Source organism: Aegilops tauschii, chromosome 4 (genome assembly GCF_002575655.3).
Source record: "Aegilops tauschii subsp. strangulata cultivar AL8/78 chromosome 4, Aet v6.0, whole genome shotgun sequence".
NCBI lineage: Eukaryota > Viridiplantae > Streptophyta > Magnoliopsida > Poales > Poaceae > Aegilops > Aegilops tauschii.
Window position 1 is genome coordinate 515,685,609 of NC_053038.3, and position 19,600 is coordinate 515,705,208.

Below are 19,600 nucleotides of genomic sequence, written 5' to 3' on the forward strand. Positions count from 1 at the left end.
TCGACGCATGGAACCAGAGGAGAACCTGCCGGAGATGGAGGTGGTGGAGGCTCCGAGTATCATGCTCGCCCAGAAGATCAACTCGGCGACACGGCAAAATCCCCGCTCAAAGCGAAGGTCACAAAGGAGGAAGCGCTCAAGAAGCATAAGGCCGGTGGAGGACTACTCGTGACGGACATGTCGGTGGGCGTGCTGGTCACAGACGTGGTGGAGGTCGTGGCCCGTTGGTGTCGCCCACCGTACATATGCCGCGATGGCTAGAGCATAAATTACAAGGCTCCGTACTTCTACGCCACCAAGCAACTCGGTAGGCAGTCCACGGCATCCGCCGCCGAGCAAGTGCCTGACATTGTCGACGTAAATGCGGCATCACTGCTCTTCTCGAAGTGTTCTTCGCCACAACTTTCTAGGCATGAAAAGCGGGCGGGGAGCAAATGGGTGTCCGCATGTTATTTGCTGTTATGCCTAAAACGGTGGAGCTGGCGTATGACGATGCGGACACGGAGATGTTAGACATCATCCATGTTGGATGCAAAGGAGGAGGTGGCAATGAAGACGGGCAGGTGGAAGACTTGGATCCCACCCGGTCCCACAACTACACCCAGACGCAGTAGGGCTACACCCAGACCGGCACGGGCGCAAAGCAACAGGATTAGGCCGCCAGACAATAGGAGTAGAAAGGAGGAGGAGGAGGAGGAGGGGAGCTCCTATTGGGCGCGTGACGCGCTGGCTCGCACCCCTCCCCTCTCATGCTCCCCTCTTGGGCCAGGCCATGAGCGGGGCTCAACGACCCTAGTTTTTTATTTCATTTTTTGCTTTCTTTTTTATTTTTCCTTCTTGAAAATAATTCAGAATTTTTAAAAAGTTCCATTGGAAAAATATTCCAGAAATCTAAAATGTTTGTTGTTTCAAAAATGATTTATAAAAAATGTTCGTGAATTTGAACAAACATCATGAATTCAAAAAATATTCGGGATTTCAAAAAATGCTGGTCTATTAAAAAAATCATGATTTTCTAATAAATGTTCATGGATATTCAAACCAATGTTCGGAAATTTATAATTATTCCGATTTTTTTAAATCACAAAATTCAAATAAATGTTTCCCGATTCAAACAAATATTCATGAATTCAAAATATGCACGTCTAGAACAAAAACTATTTTTAAATTTAAAATTTTGTTCCCAATTTTTTTTTAAAAATGATCGCCTATGCAAAACACTTTTTCACGACTTCCAAAAATATATATGCAATTACTGAAATATTAGTGAATTCGTAAAATGTTCATAAATTTGTAAAAATAAATGAATTTAAAAATATTCAAATTATAATAACATGATGAACATTTTTTGAATTCGAAAAATGTTCACCAATTTGCAAAATGTTCATGAAATTTGGAAAAGGAAGAAAAGAAAAATAGAAACAGAAAAAGGAAAATAATAAAATTACAAAAAAACAAAAAATTAAATGGAAATAAAAATAAGAATAAAAAAGGTGAACATAAAAAATAAAAGAAAAAGGGAAATGAAAATGAAATAAGTAGAAAAACCGAATGAAAACACACACAAAAAGTAGCTCCTTCCCGAAACCAAAAAAAGATAATGGCCCGACCTAAATCGTTTGTAGCGGCTGCGGATGGGGGGGGCGAGGGGTTCGGGCTCGGTCGCCAACTGGCGACCTATGCACCAAATAGGATCCCCAGAGGAGGAGGAGGATGATGATCCGGATGATTTTGCCGGCGATCCGAAGATGAGGGGTAGAGGAGAAAGTTTCAATATGTGGGAAGACGAGCTGTTGTGTGATGCATGGTTGGCCACTAGCCTCGATCCGATCCATGGCACGGAGCAAAAACGACACAACGTTTTGGGCCAACATTCAGACATGGTTCCATGAACACAAGCATTTCGTGCCCTACTCCGGCGTGGTCATCCACAACCGTGAATCAAAGTCCCTCAACCATCGATGGTAAACCATCCAAGAGGCCGTGTGAAGTATTGCAGCTACTTGAAGCATCTCATTGCACGGTGGCCTAGTGACGCAAATCATCAAGCAACTAAGCTCATTTGGCCTAATATGCATAGTTTTGTTGTTCACTAGCCGGATATGCATAGTTTTGTTGATCACTGGCCAGATATGCAAAGCTTTGTTGGTCACTTGCAGGATATGCATAGTTTTGTAGCTGGATATGCCTAGATGTTGTCCTTGAATTTGGATGTTGTGATGCCTACGCAAGAATGATCTTGCAAGCCATCCGCTACAAGATGTTGCAGCGATAGAAAAATGAGTTAGAGGCAGAGAACAAGAAGGAGGAGGAGGAGGCAGCGGAGAAGGAGGCGTAGGCAGAGGCTTCCTACGCGGCGGCGACGACACCTTGAGCATGGAGGCTCGGATTATCGGTCCGGCAGGGTAGAATTCTGGTAGTGGAAAATCTAATTTTTTCACGGACTGCTGGACGGAGTTTTTTTGTGATCGGGCATGGAAAAGCTAAGTATACTTGCCTCTTTTTGGTTGTGATCGGGCATGTGATCCAAAGCTGGTGAGATCCGGCGCGCGCTATGGATCGGACTTTATTTGAATTTTAAATTTTCCTTTACTGGCAGACATATACATGATAGCTTTGCATGTCCAATTTACAGGTAAGCGTTGGAGATGTCCTAATGCAATAATCAAATTATCACTAGCTATATGGCTAATGTTTCTTCTTAAGTCAGGCCCGAAGGCTCTTGATTCATTAAGAATGAATAGGAGAGTTGCCTGGTTAATATCCTAAAACCAGGCTAAAATCATCACAACAACTCATATAGGGCAATACCAGTCGACCTGACCACCCGCGCGAAGGTAGAAAACGCCGCATAGAAGAAACACATAGCCAGGATAATCACCAAGCAAAGGGAGAAATTCGAGAGAGGGGATGAGCAAGTGAACAAGGACCTCTATGACCAAATGAAGGTTAGCTCTTTTCCTTACCAGGCCAACAATATTATCCGATAAAATCCTTGATTAATAACACCAACAAAAATAACTGCAAATTCTTTCGCTCATCTCGAGGCTATGACACCTCCTCCTACTACTCCTCCATCACAACCTTGAGGCCGTGTCAACATACATGTTTGTGTCCTATGGTTCTGAGACACATGGTAAATCATTTTGTAACGATGAACTTTGTATGCATGTGACATTATTGAACTTGTGATGTATGTGCAATGATATGTATGTGTCAATTGCTATATAATGCGATATGGTATGTTTGAAATGCCATATAAATTGTGATATGTGCATATGTTTATTGTATGCGTTATTGTGGGGCTAGCTGCAAAATTAATTAAAACTGTTGAACACACCTTTGTCGAGTGCCACGATCAATAAAAGAGCCACATAGTAGCAGTTGGGAGCATCTGAAATTTTTTGTCGAGAGCCTGAGTGCGGAGCCGTCAACCGCAGACGACAAGGACACGTTGAATCTTGCTTGCTGAGTGTCTTCCTACGGAATCTTGCTTGATGAGTTTTTTTTTGTTGCCGAGTGTTTTTCGGTGACTCTTGACGAAGGTTTTCGCTGCCGAGTCCCCACGTTTGCCGAGTGTGGTACTCGGCAAAGGGGAGGTTTGTCAGCCGGTGAATCCCGGCAAAAAACGTCGCACTCAGCAAACACCAATTTTCCGGTAGTGGCTTCACACATATGTATTACAAAATTACTGCTTTATAACATAACAAGGTATTTCTTTAACATATCATTTGTGGAGGGTTGCATAACCATATTGTTTGTAATCGCACGCACAAAAAAGATATTTATGAAACCGTAAATTTATATGTCAAACACATTCAACACACAAATAGATACACATAATATAATCCAGGTGAAGATTTAGAATCCTGCTCCAGCAAGTACAACAGAATACACCATTCCTTGTGATGGAAATACTTTGAAGGTGACAAAAACCGAACATAAGTACAGAAGAAGGGTGGGGACGGAATCTCCACGAGAAGAGAATCTATCCATGGCGGCTAACATGATGGATCATCACGTCACTCGCACCGTTATTTTGCTCTTTTATTTCATGCGCTATAGTTTTCGTTTACCAAAACGCCTGTCTCTGCTCTGGAAGGACATAAGAGCTTCGAGATATTCAGCCTCCCCGAAATCAGGCCAGAGCGTGTCAGTGAAGAAGAGCTCGGTGTAAGCAGACTGCCAAAGCATGAAGTCACTGAGCCTTAGTTCGCCGCTGGTCCTGATGAGTAGGTCAGGGTAAGGGAACTCGTCTGTCCAGCTCGTTTGGAGCTCGTCGGCGAATAGTGAATCATCGATGTCCTTCGGTCTGAGCAGCTTGTTGTACACCTTTTGGGCAATCTTCTTGCATGCTTGCAGGATGTCCGCTCGCCCACCGTAGCTGATACCTAGCATCAGGTCGATTTGTGAGTTGCTTCTTGTTTCCTCCTCGGCATCGTGTGCAGTCTTCTGCAGATAAGTCGGCAACCTTGACAAGTCACCGATTACGTGTAGACGAATCCCATCCCTACAAAACATAATAATCTCTTCTGTTTATTAGTCAATACAAGTATTAGTAGAAGTAATTAGAATAGCTACATTCATAGCATTCATAAGCACATAAAAGGAAGACTCGTGCCTTCCACAACAAGTGCATGCCGCCCCCAATATTGCTCAACAACATCAATCTCGAGACAGAACTTTGGTAACCGCGGGAGCTAATTAAGAAATTAGGTCCTAATCATTCTTGGAGAGTAATCCCTTTGTAGCTCCGGGCTGTAATATAACTCTACTCTCTTCTTAATTAATGGACGAGGCAAATCTTTTGCCTCTGTTTCAAAACAAGCACACAACATGTCCTAAGTCACATTCCACTCTCAGTTTCTAATTCAAGTGAAGTAGTATGCTTTTCAAGCTCCCAGGGGTTGTCTTTGTAGTTGGGATTCAATTTACAAATTACCCAACCTGAAGGCCCCAAGGGGTCGGAGAAAGGCCAGAGGAAATGTGGGTATCTTACATGGACATGTTGGTTACGACGCAATGTGTCTAAGTGCGGTTCCATTAAAATTAAGCTAAAATGTCAAAGGACAAAAATGAAAATTTTCTCACCAACAACCGCAGTGGGGATTCAGGGAAGAGGTAAGGATTATAAAATCTTATCATATCATTTCTACCTAAAAGATTCATCCTTGCTAATTAATTTATCTCAACATGCAAGTATGCCACCTCCCCATATGATTATGAACGTGATATAGCCTACCTCAACATGCAATCATGCATTGGAAAAAATCCACCCCAACATTCAACCATGCATGAGAAAATGTTTTCTGTTTAATTATTCCATGTATATTTAGTAAATATTGTTACAACTATACATAATCAAATATAGTTAGTCATATGTATTTTAAGTTTCGTTCTCATGTTATCATCCCAGATTTTCATCCACTAATTCCCGCAGCAACGTGCCCTAAATAGTTCAGACCCACTACCTCTATTATCTTAACTTGCACATATGCCACCTCATCAAAGGACCACCACAATATGTATAAGAAAATATTTTCCATTATTAGTTGATCCTATGCATACATCCGACCTCACCACACATGTCATCTCATCAAAGGTCCACTCAACATGCATGGAATTTTATTTTCCATTATATTATACCATGATAATCAAATACAATATACATGTATTTTTAGTTTTAGTTAATATATTATTATTTCCATGTTTCGTACAATCAAATCACTTGAAATATATTGTAGTCGATTCCTGCAGCAACGTGCGGGGTATTATCTAGTTTCCTCTATTCTTTGTCACTCTATCCACCATACATATCTTTTTTCTAACTATCCACCACCCCAATATGGGATGAATATATGATGACGAGAACAAAATTTGAACTAATGCATACTTTGCCTTCAAAATTTTGAATTTTTTTGAAAATTTGATTAATATTTTCAAGTTGACGTAAAATATAAACTCGTTTGCAAATCATATGGATTTTCTAATGAATGGAAACCACTCATATTTTGAAACACCTATTCAACATTGTTGAAATTTCTAGAAACCCTTGCCACCCATCCTATACAACATTGTTGAAGGTATGTTGGTAGTGCTCATTGGGCTAGCTAAAGAGGCTAGCCAAGTGAATGGTCTTATTCAGCACCTTGTTGATGGTGGGTCTCGGTTTTGCAGTATCCGGATGGCACCACCATATACATGGAGCATGGCATTGAGAAGGCTATAAACGTGATGTTAATTTTGTATCTGTTTGAGCAGTTTTGGGCCTTAAGTTTAACTTCCTTAAGAGCGAACTTCCTGGTTTTGGAAAGCCAAAGCAGAGGTCGATACAAATAGTTGTTTGGTTATGAGTCTGGTTCTCTTCCCTTTTAGTATCTAGGCGTTCTAAATCACTTTCGTAAGCTCCTGAATAAGTAAAGGAAGTGTATTGAAGTCCGCTTCAAAACTAAGTTGGATGGATAAGCTCATGTTCTCTGGTGCACGTCTTTCTCTTATAAATGTTGTATTTCTTTGATATAAATAAACAAAGGAGTCATTAAGGAAAAGACTAGACTAGAAAAAAATCCGAGAGTTTTCGGAAACCAGTATTCCCGGCTCCACACCCGGGAAAAAATGGTACCGGGAAAAACCTGATTGTAGTAGACTATAGTTTCTTTTAATGACTCCTAATAATTTGTTCCCTACACAATTTTTGAGAAAAAAGAAAAAAATGGTATTGAGGGATGAATCCGTAAGGTAAATTCTCATATTGTGCATGCGTGCGCGCGCGTGTGTGTGTGTTAGAGAGAGAGACGGCAGTTTAATGGAGCCGTTAAACGATGAAGACATAATATCTTGTTAGTGCCAGGTTGCACCGTGCTTTATGCTCTTTCTTTTTTCTTTGCGGGAAGTACTCTTTTTCTTTCACTTGTTACTTTCGAATGATATGTACTGCATATTTGATAGTATGAACTTAATAAACATGACTGTGTGAGCGGTGACGAGAGCGTGTCGGCAGCTTGTTCTCGCGACGGTAGTGGTCTTTAGGTGGTCTGGAAATCTCAATTTTTATTATATTTGAGATGCTCTGTACTCCTTTCAATGAATTTTGATAATAGATCTGCATCTTTTATGGAAAAAAGAGAGACCTATGGTAAACCCTCCTCAGGAAAAAAAAAACATGCTACCTTACAAACTGGGCGACATTGTCCTGGATGAACCGATCGAACACGCCCATAGCAAAGTCAACCTCCTCCTTGGGACGGTTCCAGTTCTGATCGGAGAAGGCGAAGACAGTGAGCACGCGGATTCCCCAGGCGCGTGAGAGCCGCACCGTCTCCTCCAGCGCGGGCTGCAAAGCGGCGTGCCCCGCCGACGTCGGCATGCCCCGTGCTTGCGCCCACCGGGAGTTCCCGTCAATGGTCACCGCCACGTGACGCGGCAGCGACTCGACCCGCAGCCCTACTGGGAGGATCCCCTCGGCCGGCAGGCCGATGCTGGCGCGGACGCGTAGGCATGGTGGTGCTGCAGTGCGCCTTGTTTGGTGGGAGGAGCTCGAGCCCCCTCGCTGCTGGAAGGGAGAAGCAGCTTGAAGAGCGTTGCGCGTTTGGAGGGGGAGCTGCATGGCGTGACCGCAAGACAATGCACGGCTTCTTGGCGCTCCGTGGTCTCAGAGTTGAGAGCTACTACTATCTCAAAAGTATGAGCAGCCAGTACCATCATTATATAGGCCGGCAGACTGATCCCGCGTGCTCAACAAGATAAATGAGATTGCGGGCTTCACCCACGTTTTTTCTTTTTGCGAGGTGCTCGAGGTTTTACACAAATCCTTCATCTGAAATTTCGTCGTTTAGATGATCACGTGCTTCGTCAACACGGGGGTAATCCTTTATGTGAAAAATACACATGGATAATCATCATTGTAGAAGTGATCCTTGTGTATAAGAAAATCACTATGTCGGTTGTACCAAATATACCGACAACAATAAGCAGTATGTTCACTTATTGATTTTTACACAATACATATTGTGTTTTGCATTTTGATTAAGAATTAAGATTCCATCAAGAACCAATTATGTATGAATCTAGTGATCCACATGGATATGTAATCACTACATAGAGATATGATTTTGTACTGTCAATGATATAAGGTATCAGAAAGAGATTCCATCTCTGGAGAATAGTTTGGGTATCTGTATGAACCGTTGTGCTACAAGACTTGCTCAATGTTTCACCACCTTGTTGTTCTCATCATGTTTCCGGAATAAAACAGGTGTAGGTATATATTGCATTGTGAATACCCTCCCATTACTGAGTCAGATTATTTTCGCCTAGATTGCATCCTCTATTTGTGTTGAGTCTGAGTGTTGTTCACACTTTGCATGCCCATGGTCTTTGGACCTAAATCACTCAATCTAGTTGAGAAATGTATGTCGGCAATTGTAAGCATTCGGTTATATGCCTCCAGAATCTATATATGTATATATAGTTGACGGCAATATCATTATCCATGGTGACTATTCGCGATTTCCCAATGCGGTTGAGTCGGCTATTCCAATGTCCCGGTCATTGTGTGGACTGTGACCTGGGTTGTTGGAGGTTGCCCATCTGGGTGTATACTACCCATTAGGGGTCTATCAACGTGAAGTTGATGATGTATTTTACACTCATTCCACCATGTTCAAACTGGACAATCCCATATATTCCATGAAATCACTGATCTTTTCACTAATGACAAACAAATGCAGAAGATTACATATCCCTTTGTTTAGTTTGTTTCTATGGGAAAAGGATCAACAAAGGAAAGGAAATGAAATTATACATGGAAATATGAAGTCGAATAGAGATAGCTTTTATTGTTTCCGTCCTGACATTTGCACTTCTTTTGGGTTTATGATGCCATTGGCCGGGGCCGTTACCTGTTTAGCCCACTGGGTAAAAGCATGTACTGGTGCTATGCACATTAGTGTCGTGCATTAGTGATAGATCTGGCAGGGTGTGACATTCGTATTTCCTTCCTTTTTGTGTGGAATTTTACATTTTTTGTGGTGGGTACTACCTTGCTTGGGTCTATTCGGGTTGATGTTGGTCCATGCAACGGGGCCACTAAACTGCGAGGTCGCGTTAAATGCATCAATCCACTATCGCACGACATGTCTTTATTGGAATCTCTTAAAAGACTTATATTTTGAAACGGAGGGAGTAGATTGGAACAATCCTGCTAAGCGGGAGCCATGCATGCCAGTCAAACGTGAGCGATCAGTACAATAAACTGCACGACCCTCCGTGGCTCTAGGATTCGGTTGGAACCAAGCCCCAACAGGAAAAACAACCTGTCTAGGCTGCTACGTTTTGCCCAGCGAAAGCCTTCTTTCCCGTTTGGTGATCCCCTCTCTGTAGTCGGGCGCACATAACCGCTCGCTCGACCCTCGACTGTGTATCAGGAAATTACCATGACCAGAGTCAAACACACGGCACAAACTAACAAAAGGACCATTTGTATGTGTTGACATGGCTCCTATGGTCTGATGGGATGGATAGTGATCTCCATGGCTCTCTGCGCCACATCTGCACCAGCCACACAGCCCACTCTGCCCCGTTGCTCTGCACCCAGCGAAAGCCTTCTCTTTGTTTTGGCATTCCCCTCTCTATATCCGGAATTAGATCTCAAGCTCACAAAGTATGATAATGATCTCGTCATGTGGCATTGCGCTTCAAGCTGATCGACTTATGAAATGAGTTACCATTCAAAGCTTTGAGGTGTTTTGCGATGGTGCGTGAAGTAATTGCTTGAAGTAATGTTTTAGATTGATATTGTGTTCTTTGAAGGGTTCTCTAACATGAGTTTTCCATGCCGGACAGGAAGACGAGAATACGTCAGGCAACCAGATCCCGCGGATCATTACCCTTGACATCCCGCATTCGCTCACCGAGCACGGAGCAAGTGGTTAGCCATCCCATCCCACTCCGACCCATCGAGCACATTCTATGAAGAAACCAAAGCAAACATTACCCATCCAATCCCACACCAACCGAATGACATCGATGGGACCACACCACCTCCCCCTTGGCAAATTGATGCGGAGCATCCCATGGTCATCCCCATGGACCTACCATCGTCTCATCAAGAGCCAAGAGGACCCATGACACGAGCACGAGCTAGAGCTCTCGAGAACGAGGTGACTTCCTTCCTTAGTGATATCACATATGATCCACTCGAGACATGGCTACTACCTAAGTCCGATATGCTATGCATGATTAGGTGTCAAGAGGACCCTCCCGGAGATGCTCATGAAGACGGACAAGCCGGCAAATTCATGGACAAGGAGGACCAACGGGAAGAGTCAAGTGCAACTCCCAGGACCCGGACATCCGGCCAGGACCCCGGACGTCCGGCCCCTGGAAACGTCACCAGCGCCAAGGAGCCAGCGGCCAAGTCTACAGGCCCCGGACATCCGGCCGCAGCCCGGACATCCGACCCAAAAGCCCGGACATCCGGCGCCCGTCACAGAACGTACCCGAAGCTGAACCACTTCAGCCCGGACATCTGGCCCGTCCAGAGCTCCCTGACATCCGGCCCCTCGCCCAGACATCTGGACCCCGTCTATCCAGAGAGCATCCAGGCCAGCCACGCCAGCCCGGACATCCGGCCCCTCGCGAAGGCCCGGACATCCGGCCTCCCCTGTCTGCGCACAGTGTAAGGGCCGAGGCCCGTGTACCCCTTCGCCCACCTAGACTATATATACTCCACCATCTACCTCTTTCTAGGGTTAGCATTGGTTTAGCTCATATGTGAGATAGAGCTTTGCTCATCCATTACGGATCTACTCCACGAGAGACCGCGGCCCCTCTACAGAGAAGATCCCCTTGGATTCAAGACCCCCTCTTGGGTGGCCCCATCAAGACCTCCTCACGGAGAAGAACCGGTTACCTCTTGTATCGTCCCTTGTTGACTTTGGATCGTGTATCTCCCCTTTGTGTTCCGAGGATCTAGCATATGTGTGACTATATCTTGTTGGTTTGAGAGTTCCTCTTGTGTTTTCCCTTGTGTTTCCCCGTGTGTTCTTCGTGTTCTTAGTTGGGATCCGCTCCTTTCGTGAAAGATCGGCCGTATAGGGTTCCACCCTACATCATCTTGGTATCATGAGCCACATTGATCACGATTTTGGAGCCCCCTCTCTTTGTTTTCTAGCCTAGTTTTGTTGATTTTGTCCCTAATTCGAAAATTGCCCCACAAAAATAGCCCCAATTTTTTTTTGTGATTTGTTGGTGTGATGAAGTTTTGTTGGATTTGATCCGCAGATTTCGTGTGTTGCAGGTAGATCTAGCTTTCCCCCATCTTTTCCCCAATTTCCATCCACAAAATCTCTCGAATTTTGCCCCGGATTTGACCTCTCCACGCGGTGTTCATCGAGTTCGTCCACGGATCCAGAGCCCGGAAATCCGGCCCGACAGCCCGGACATCCGGCCACCCCGGACATCCGGCCCTCAGCCCGGACATCCGGCCCCTGACAGCATCACTCCCATCCACCACTCCGTTTCCCGCTAAACTTTCGCCCAATTTTGTTCCGGTGCCCACATTCCACTTCCGCGTAACCCCACCACTTCCGCATAGCACCACCATAGCTCTCCCGCTACCAACTCTGACAATTTTGAGACGCTTTGCTTTGAAAATTTGAGTTGCGGTTCCCGTGTCCTATTGTGTTTCGGCTATTTAGGTACGGTTCGACATCGACATCACCGCTGCTCATCTTCGCCACGGACTACTACGAACGGTAACCTCATCTGGGTATCGTGATATCATCATACTTTCTTGCAATTGCATTGATAACCCCATAGCCTTACTTTTGCGTCACTTACCCATCAAGACTAGCCTTTGAGTATTGCCGGCAATGTGACTTGTGCACATTAGTGATCATACTTCCCATAGCATCCATACCATATCATAGTGTTGCATATCTTGGTATCATCTCTTGTGTCACAAAGTTGTCATCGCATATACTCAATTGCTACCTTGGTTCGTGAAGTTTTGCATGAGAAAAGAGCTCAAACAACAAAGAGCCAAACAAGCTTTTAAGCAAAAGGGAAATAAGCAAAGAGAATTATAAGCAAGAACCATAGCATCATACAACATTAAGATTGTCATACTCGATCATCTTGGATCATATCATCGGAATACCATACATATAGCATACTTGGGATAGAAATCGTTGCATTTTTGCTTAGTAGGTTGTGCACAAGTTCGTATCCGCCTATTGTGCAATCGTGCTAGTGTCTCTCTAGTGTTGTGCAACAAGAGCATTTTCGTGGATTCCACATGTTGGCTCATCCCTTGGTTGCACGACCCCACTTATCTATTTGCGTGTGTGTTTCCGTGTACCACATCTTGCTATTGGTCTACTTGTTGCATTTGCAAATTTGCGAATCTTTTCCAACATTATTGAGTCCCACTTACAATTGCATCAAATTTTGTGCCACCATCCTAACCAAGCTCCACTATAAGCTTTTACTTGTGTAGGTGTGAGAAACCGACAAGAATTGGTACCAATTGTGCTATTTCCTTGTTACACATTGAGTGATCATTGATCCATCTTCAACATCGGTCAAGGTACATTTGGTATAAGTTCTTCTCTTTCTCCCACTCACATATTTGTTTGCAATGATGGATAGGCCAAGTACCTCTACCAACCCACTCTTCCTTGAACACGACGACGACATGTCATCCTACGTCACAAAGAGCCACCTCTTTGGTGCGCAACGAGCCTTGCATGAAGAGCAACAAGCATTGAGCGACCGCATCGACAACCTCGCCACCGACTTGCGACTCTTCGAGCAACGTACAAGAGACTACTTCGACAACAAGCTCGACGAACAAAAGCAAGAGAACAATGTAGGAATGGACGAGATTCGTGCCTTGCTGGTCAACCGCTCTTCTACCACTTCGTCCTACTCAAGAAGGAGCCGCTCAAGTCGACACTCCGACGACACTATCTCTGGCTCAAGTACCCCGACATCAAACACTCTTCGTCATGCCGCGTGTCAAGATCGTCAAGCTAACCGCAATCCTCTACACGACACCGACTCTCAAGAGCATCGACATCGTCAAAACCAAGCTACATTCGCGCAAGCACAAGAACGGCAACGCCAACGACAACAAGAACAAGAGGAGCAAGCGCGACAACACCAAGATGCACAAGATGCCGAGGCACAACGCCAAGAACAACAACTACGAGAAGCTCAAGCACTTGAGGCGCAACGTTCCCTTCGAGATTCAAGTCGAGTCGTAGCCAACCCAGGACGACAAGCCCGTGAGCACCAAGAAGTGCTTCGCGATGAAGTTCAAGAAAGGATTTATCACGCACGTGTGCATCGTAAAGTTCCTCGTCAAGATCGACAAGCGCCTCCTCAAGCTCGACAAGAACCTCAAGTTCGCCAAGAGAATGAAGACAATGGAAATCCTCCAAGACAAGAGCAACATGAGAACGACAACCCTCCTTGTCAAGAGCAACATGAGTTTGTCAATCCTCAACGACATGGGCGTCATCATCCCCGACCCCAACACAATGAAGAACAACGCTACGGCAAGCTAAAGTTCACCATGCCCAAGTTCACCGGAAGCAATGACCCCGAAGAGTACATATCATGGGCATTGAAGGTTGACAAAATATTCCGCTTGCACAACTACGAAGAAGAGAAGAAGATCACGATGGCATCCCTTGAGTTCCAAGACTACGTCCTCATTTGGTGGGAACAAGTCCTTGAGCGCCGTGGAGCACGAGGTGAACCACCCATCACAACTTGGGCGCAAATGAAGGATGTCATGAGAGCACGCTTCGTGCCGAACTACCACAACCGCGACCTCTACAAGAAACTCCAACTACTCAAGCAAGGAACCAAGAGCGTTGAAGAGTACTACAAGGAAATGGAGATTGCCATGATACGAGCCAATGTCACGGAAGATGATGAGCAAACTATGGCACGTTTCTTGAATGGACTCAATCATCCTATCAAGAAGATCGCCGACTTCCAACCATACTCAAACCTCATCGAGCTAGTGCATCAAGCTACCAAAGCGGAACGTCAAGTGCAAGATGACTTCAAGTACGCCAAGTACTCATCCAAGTCCTATGGCTTCTCCAACAATCAAGCTTCACCGACTCCAACAACTTCTACCTCAACCAAGCCATCTACAAGCAACGGCGACAAGTCAAGTTACAAGAAAACTTCGACAACCTCAAGTCGTCCTCCTACTACAAGCAACTTCAAGCCGAAAGCTTCATCATCATCTACCCCAACTGATGAGACCAACAAGACGAGTTCCTTCGAATGCTTCACATGCGGCGGCCGAGGCAAGTCCTTCGAGTGAACAAACAAGCGCACCATGATCCTCAACGACGAGGGAACCTATGACTCCATGAGTGAAGAGGAGATGGAAGCCCTTGAGCAAGTGGCCATGCACATGCGCGTGAACGAAGATGAAGATGATCAAGTCTTTTGTGACGAAGATTCGAGCCCCGCTCTCATTGTCTCCAAGGTCTTGACTCTTCAACATCAACAAGAAGAAGACCAAAGATGCCATATCTTCCACACCAAAGCCGACATCAATGGAAGGTCCGTCAAGGTCATCATCGATGGAGGGAGTTGCCATAACTTAGCAAGTGAAGAACTAAGTTCCAAGATCCAATTGGATAAGATGAAGCACCCGCACCCTTACAAAGTTCAATGGCTAAGCGACAACGGCACCATCCAAGTCGAGCATAGGGTACAAGTCTCTTTCAAGATCGAAGCTTACGAAGACACTTTGGAGTGTGATGTCCTTCTGATGACCGTTTGCCACCTCCTTCTTGGACGACCATGGCAATTTGACCGAGGTGTCATCCACAACGGGCGTACAAACCACTATAGCTTCAAGATGAAAGGGAAGGAGTATGTGCTACGAACTATGTCTCCAAGCCAAGTGATCGCCGACAAGCAAGCCACCCATCGTGGAGAGAATAGTGAGCGAGCGAACCACCAAAAAGAGAGTGAGCGCCACAAGCCAAAATTGAGTGCCTCCACGATGAGCGACAAGAAAACCTTAGTTCTATTTGCCACCAAACGTGAGATGAGAGAAGTGTGTGAGAACCCATCAAGTGGCATGCACTATGTCCTTTTGTGCAAAGATGAGGCACCAAAAGCTAACACCTCTCACAATCTTCCTCTAGTGTTATTTTCTCTTTTGCAGGAATTCCAAGATGTTTTCCTCGACGAGCTACCTCCGGGTTTACCTCCAATACGAGGCATCGAGCACCGCATCGACCTCATCCCCGGAGCACCACTTCCAAACAAAGCTCCCTACCGCATCAACCCCGAAGAAACCAAAGAAATACAAAGGCAAGTAAAGCATCTCATAGATCATGGACATGTGCGTGAAAGTTTGAGTCCTTGAGCCGTCCCGGTCATTATTGTGCCAAAAAGAGACGGTAGCTTTCGCATGTGCTCTGATTGTAGACCTATCAATGCTATCACCGTTCGCTATAGGTACCCCATTCCACGCCTTGATGATATGCTAGATGAACTTAGCGGTGCCACTATTTTCTCAAAAATTGATCTCAAAAGTGGTTACTATCAAATACGCATACAAGAGGGTGATGAATGGAAAACCGCTTTCAAAACAAAGTTTGGTTTGTATGAGTGGTTAGTCATGCCTATGGGTTTATCAGAAGCACCCGGTACTTTCACGCGTCTTATGCATTATGTGTTTCTCCCTTATATTGGAGAATTTGTTGTTGTCTACTTCGACGATATCCTTGTTTTTAGCAAATCTCTCAAAGAGCATGTCACCCACCTTCGCACCGTGCTACAAACTCTTCGAAAAAAGTGTCTCTATGCTAATATGGAAAAATGCCTCTTTGGTGTTGATAAGCTTGTTTTCTTGGGTTTTGTAGTATCTTCTAAGGGTGTTAATGTTGATGGATCTAAGATCAACGCTATTAAAACTTGGCCCCAACCAACCAATTTGCAACAAGTGCGTAGTTTCCTTGGTTTAGCCGGTTTCTACCGTTGATTTGTGAAGGATTTTAGCACTATTGCATCTCCTTTACATGCTTTGAGCAAGAAGAATAATGCACCCTTTATTTGGGGACCATCTCAAGATAGCGCATTCAATGAGCTTAAGAATTTGCTTACTCATGCTCCCGTGCTTGCATTACCCAATTTTGACAAACCCTTTGAAATTCATTGTGATGCTAGTGGTAACGGCATAGGAGATGTGTTAATGCAAGAGAAGCGCCCCATAGCATACTTTAGTGAGAAACTCTCCGAAGCGCAACTCAATTACCCCATCTATGACAAAGAGCTTTATGCTTTAGTGCGAGTTTTGCGTGAATGGGAACATTAGCTTCGCCCTCATGAATTTGTCATCCATACCGACCATGAAACGCTTAAGTATCTTAAGGGTCAAACTAAGTTGAACAAGCGTCATTCTAAATGGAGTGAGTTTATTGAGTCTTTTCCTTATATCATCAAGTATATTAAAGGTAAAGAAAATATTGTGGCGGATGCACTTTCCCGTATATGCATGCTTGTTACACAACTTGAATTGAATGTCATTGGTTTTGAGCACATAAAAGACTTGTATGAGCATGATACAACTTTTGCTATTCCTTATGCCAAGTGTTTGACGCATACTTCTTGGTATCGATATTACCTCAAGGAAGGTTATCTTATGAGAGCTAACAAACTTTGCATCCCCGAGTCTTCTCTTCGTTTGTTACTTTTGCAAGAATCTCATGGGGGAGGACTAATGGGACACTTTGGACGCGAAAGACATTTGCTATGCTCTCCAAGAACTACTTTTGGCCCAAGATGTTTCGTGACGTCAACCGCTTCCCCAACCGATGCTCTACATGTCGCAAAGCTAAGTCTAAAGCTCAATCTCATGGACTATATATGCCTCTTCCAATTCCGTACCAACCATGGGAAGATATTAGCATGGATTTTGTCCTTGGTTTGCCTAGAACTAGAAATGGCAAGGATTCCGTTTTTGTTGTTGTGGACCTAAAATGGCACACTTCATACCATGCAACAAGATAGACAATGCTTCACATGTTGCAAATCTTTTTTGTAGGGAAATCTTGCGCCTGCATGGAGTGCCAAAGACGATTGTCTCGGACCATGACGTCAATTTCTTGAGTTACTTTTGGAAGACCTTATGCGCCAAGCTCAAAATCAAGCTCTTGTTCTCTTGGGCATACCATCCTCAAACCGACGGCCAAACGGAGGTGACGAACCGTACACTCTCCACTCTACTACGCGTGTTGATAAAGAAGAACATCAAGGAGTGGGAGGAGTGCCTACCAATCGCCGAGTACGCCTACAACCGTGCAAGACATTCGACTACCGGCAAGTCCCCCTTCGAGGTCGTCTATGGCTTCAACCCGTTGTCACCATTGGACATTCTTCCTCTACCGCTACAAGAGCGCACAAACATGGACGCGAGTGCCCGAGTCAACTACCTCAAGAAGATGCATGAAGATACAAGGCACACCATCGAGCGCCAAGTACAACGACTCGCGACCAAGCTCAACGTCAACAAGCAACCCATGATATTCAACATTGGAGATCTTGTGTGGCTACACCTTCGCAAGGACCGCTTCCCCAACGAACGCAAGTCCAAACTCCTACCACGAGTCGACGGACCCTTCAAGGTGCTTGCACGCTACAACAACGCATACAAGATCGACATCCCACGCGACATGTACTCCGTGAGCGACATCTTCAACGTCAAAGATCTCTCCCCGTACCATGGTGATGAGGATTTAGATTCGAGGTCGGATCTTTCCCAAGGGAGGGGAGATGATGCGGAGCATCCTATGGTCATCCCCATGGACCTACCATCGTCTCATCAAGAGCCAAGAGGACCCATGACACGGGCACGAGCTAGAGCTCTCGAGAACGAGGTGACTTCCTTCCTTAGTGATATCACATATGATCCACTCAAGACATGGCTACTACCTAAGTCCGAGATGCTATGCATGATTAGGTGTCAAGAGGACCCTCCCGGAGATGCTCATGAAGACGGACACGCCGGCAAGTTCATGGACAAGGAGGACCAACAGAAAGTGTCAAGTGCAACTCCCAGGACCCGGACATCCGGCCCCTGGAAACGTCACCAGTGCCAAGGAGCCAGCGGCCAAGTCTACAGGCCCCAGACATCCGGCCCGAAAGCCCGGACATCCGACCCCCGCCCGGAAATCCGGCACCCGTCACAGAACGTACCCGAAGTTGAACCACTTCAGCCCGGACATCTGGCCCGTCCCGAGCTCCCGAACATCCGGCCCCTCGCCCGGACATCGGGACCCCGTCTATCCAGAGAGCATCCAGGCCAGCCACGCCCGCCCGGACATCCGGCCCCTCGCGAAGGCCCGGACATCCGGCCCGCCGCCCGGACATCCGGCATCCCCTGTCTGCGCACAGTGTAAGGGCCGAGGCCCGTGTACCCCTTCGCCCACCTAGACTATATATACTCCACCATCTACCTCTTTCTAGGGTTAGCATTGGTTTGGCTCATATATGAGATAGAGCTTTGCTCATCCATTACGGATCTACTCCACGAGAGAGACCGCGGCCCCTCTACAGAGAAGATCCCCTTGGATTCAAGACCCCCTCTTGGGTGGCCCCATCAAGACCTCCTCACAGAGAAGAACCGGTTACCTCTTGTATCGTCCCTTGTTGACTTTGGATCGTGTATCTCCCCTTTGTATTCCGAGGATCTAGCATATGTGTGACTATGTCTTGTTGGTTTGAGAGTTCGTCTTGTGTTTTCCCTTGTGTTTCCCCGTGTGTTCTTCGTGTTCTTAGTTGGGATCCGCTCCTTTCGTGAAAGATCGACCGTATAGGGTTCCACCCTACATCACAAATGCTCTGAGCCATCGTAACCGGCAGTGCAACCAACAAGACCCAAGTAAGCCCGCCAAACACGCTAGCCGGCCATGTGCAGCTGCGGCAGGATACTGGGCAGGCAATGCCCTTCCATAGGCAACCCCTAGGGCTGACACCCACATGTATCTTCCCTCACAGGGTGCTTGGTATATTCTCCCACGAGGGCTTGGCTTCCGAGGTACTTAGTCTCGAAGGAGCTTGGCAATCAAGGTCCTACTTGCCTTTCACTCAACGGGTGCTAGGTGCACTACCTGGACCTACTTGGTCCATGTCTCAATAGTTTAAGATTGGAATTTGCTCCTACGGTGACAAAGAGATAAAGTTTGGGACCACTTGGTATGGAAATGCACCACGTCAAATGGAATAGCCACGAGCGTGAGGACAAGAAGACCGCACGGTAAAACACAATCCAGGTCCAACGATGAAACGACCGGAAGGAGACGACCAAGACCAGCGACATGCCAGTCCATCATGCACCGATCAACGAACAGGAAGACAATGGTTGAAAGCCCCGAAAAGGCATGTACTCTCACTCATGCCGATGTCATCATGCGACAACCCAAGACCCACCTGGCACGACGCGAGGAAGGGCCCACCAAAATCAGCTACATCCCACGGCGACGGAAAGTTGAGCAGACATCCAAAAACACACTTCAGCGACAGTGAGAGGCTGAATAGGAAAACCCCTCTTGATCTG

General features: G+C 45.7%; 1 protein-coding gene across 1 annotated transcript; it reads right to left on the reverse strand.

The window, feature by feature from the left end:
- Positions 1-3,142: 3,142 nt before the first annotated feature.
- LOC109762622 (uncharacterized) lies at positions 3,143-8,102 on the reverse strand. The gene is made up of 3 exons (XM_073497408.1): positions 7,170-8,102; positions 6,149-6,300; positions 3,143-4,532 (listed from the first exon to the last, which is right to left on the reverse strand). Exons 1-3 carry the CDS (start codon positions 7,604-7,606, stop codon positions 4,060-4,062), a joined length of 1,062 nt encoding a protein of 353 aa, XP_073353509.1. The 5' UTR covers positions 7,607-8,102; the 3' UTR covers positions 3,143-4,059.
- Between the last annotated feature and the right edge of the window lie 11,498 nt (positions 8,103-19,600).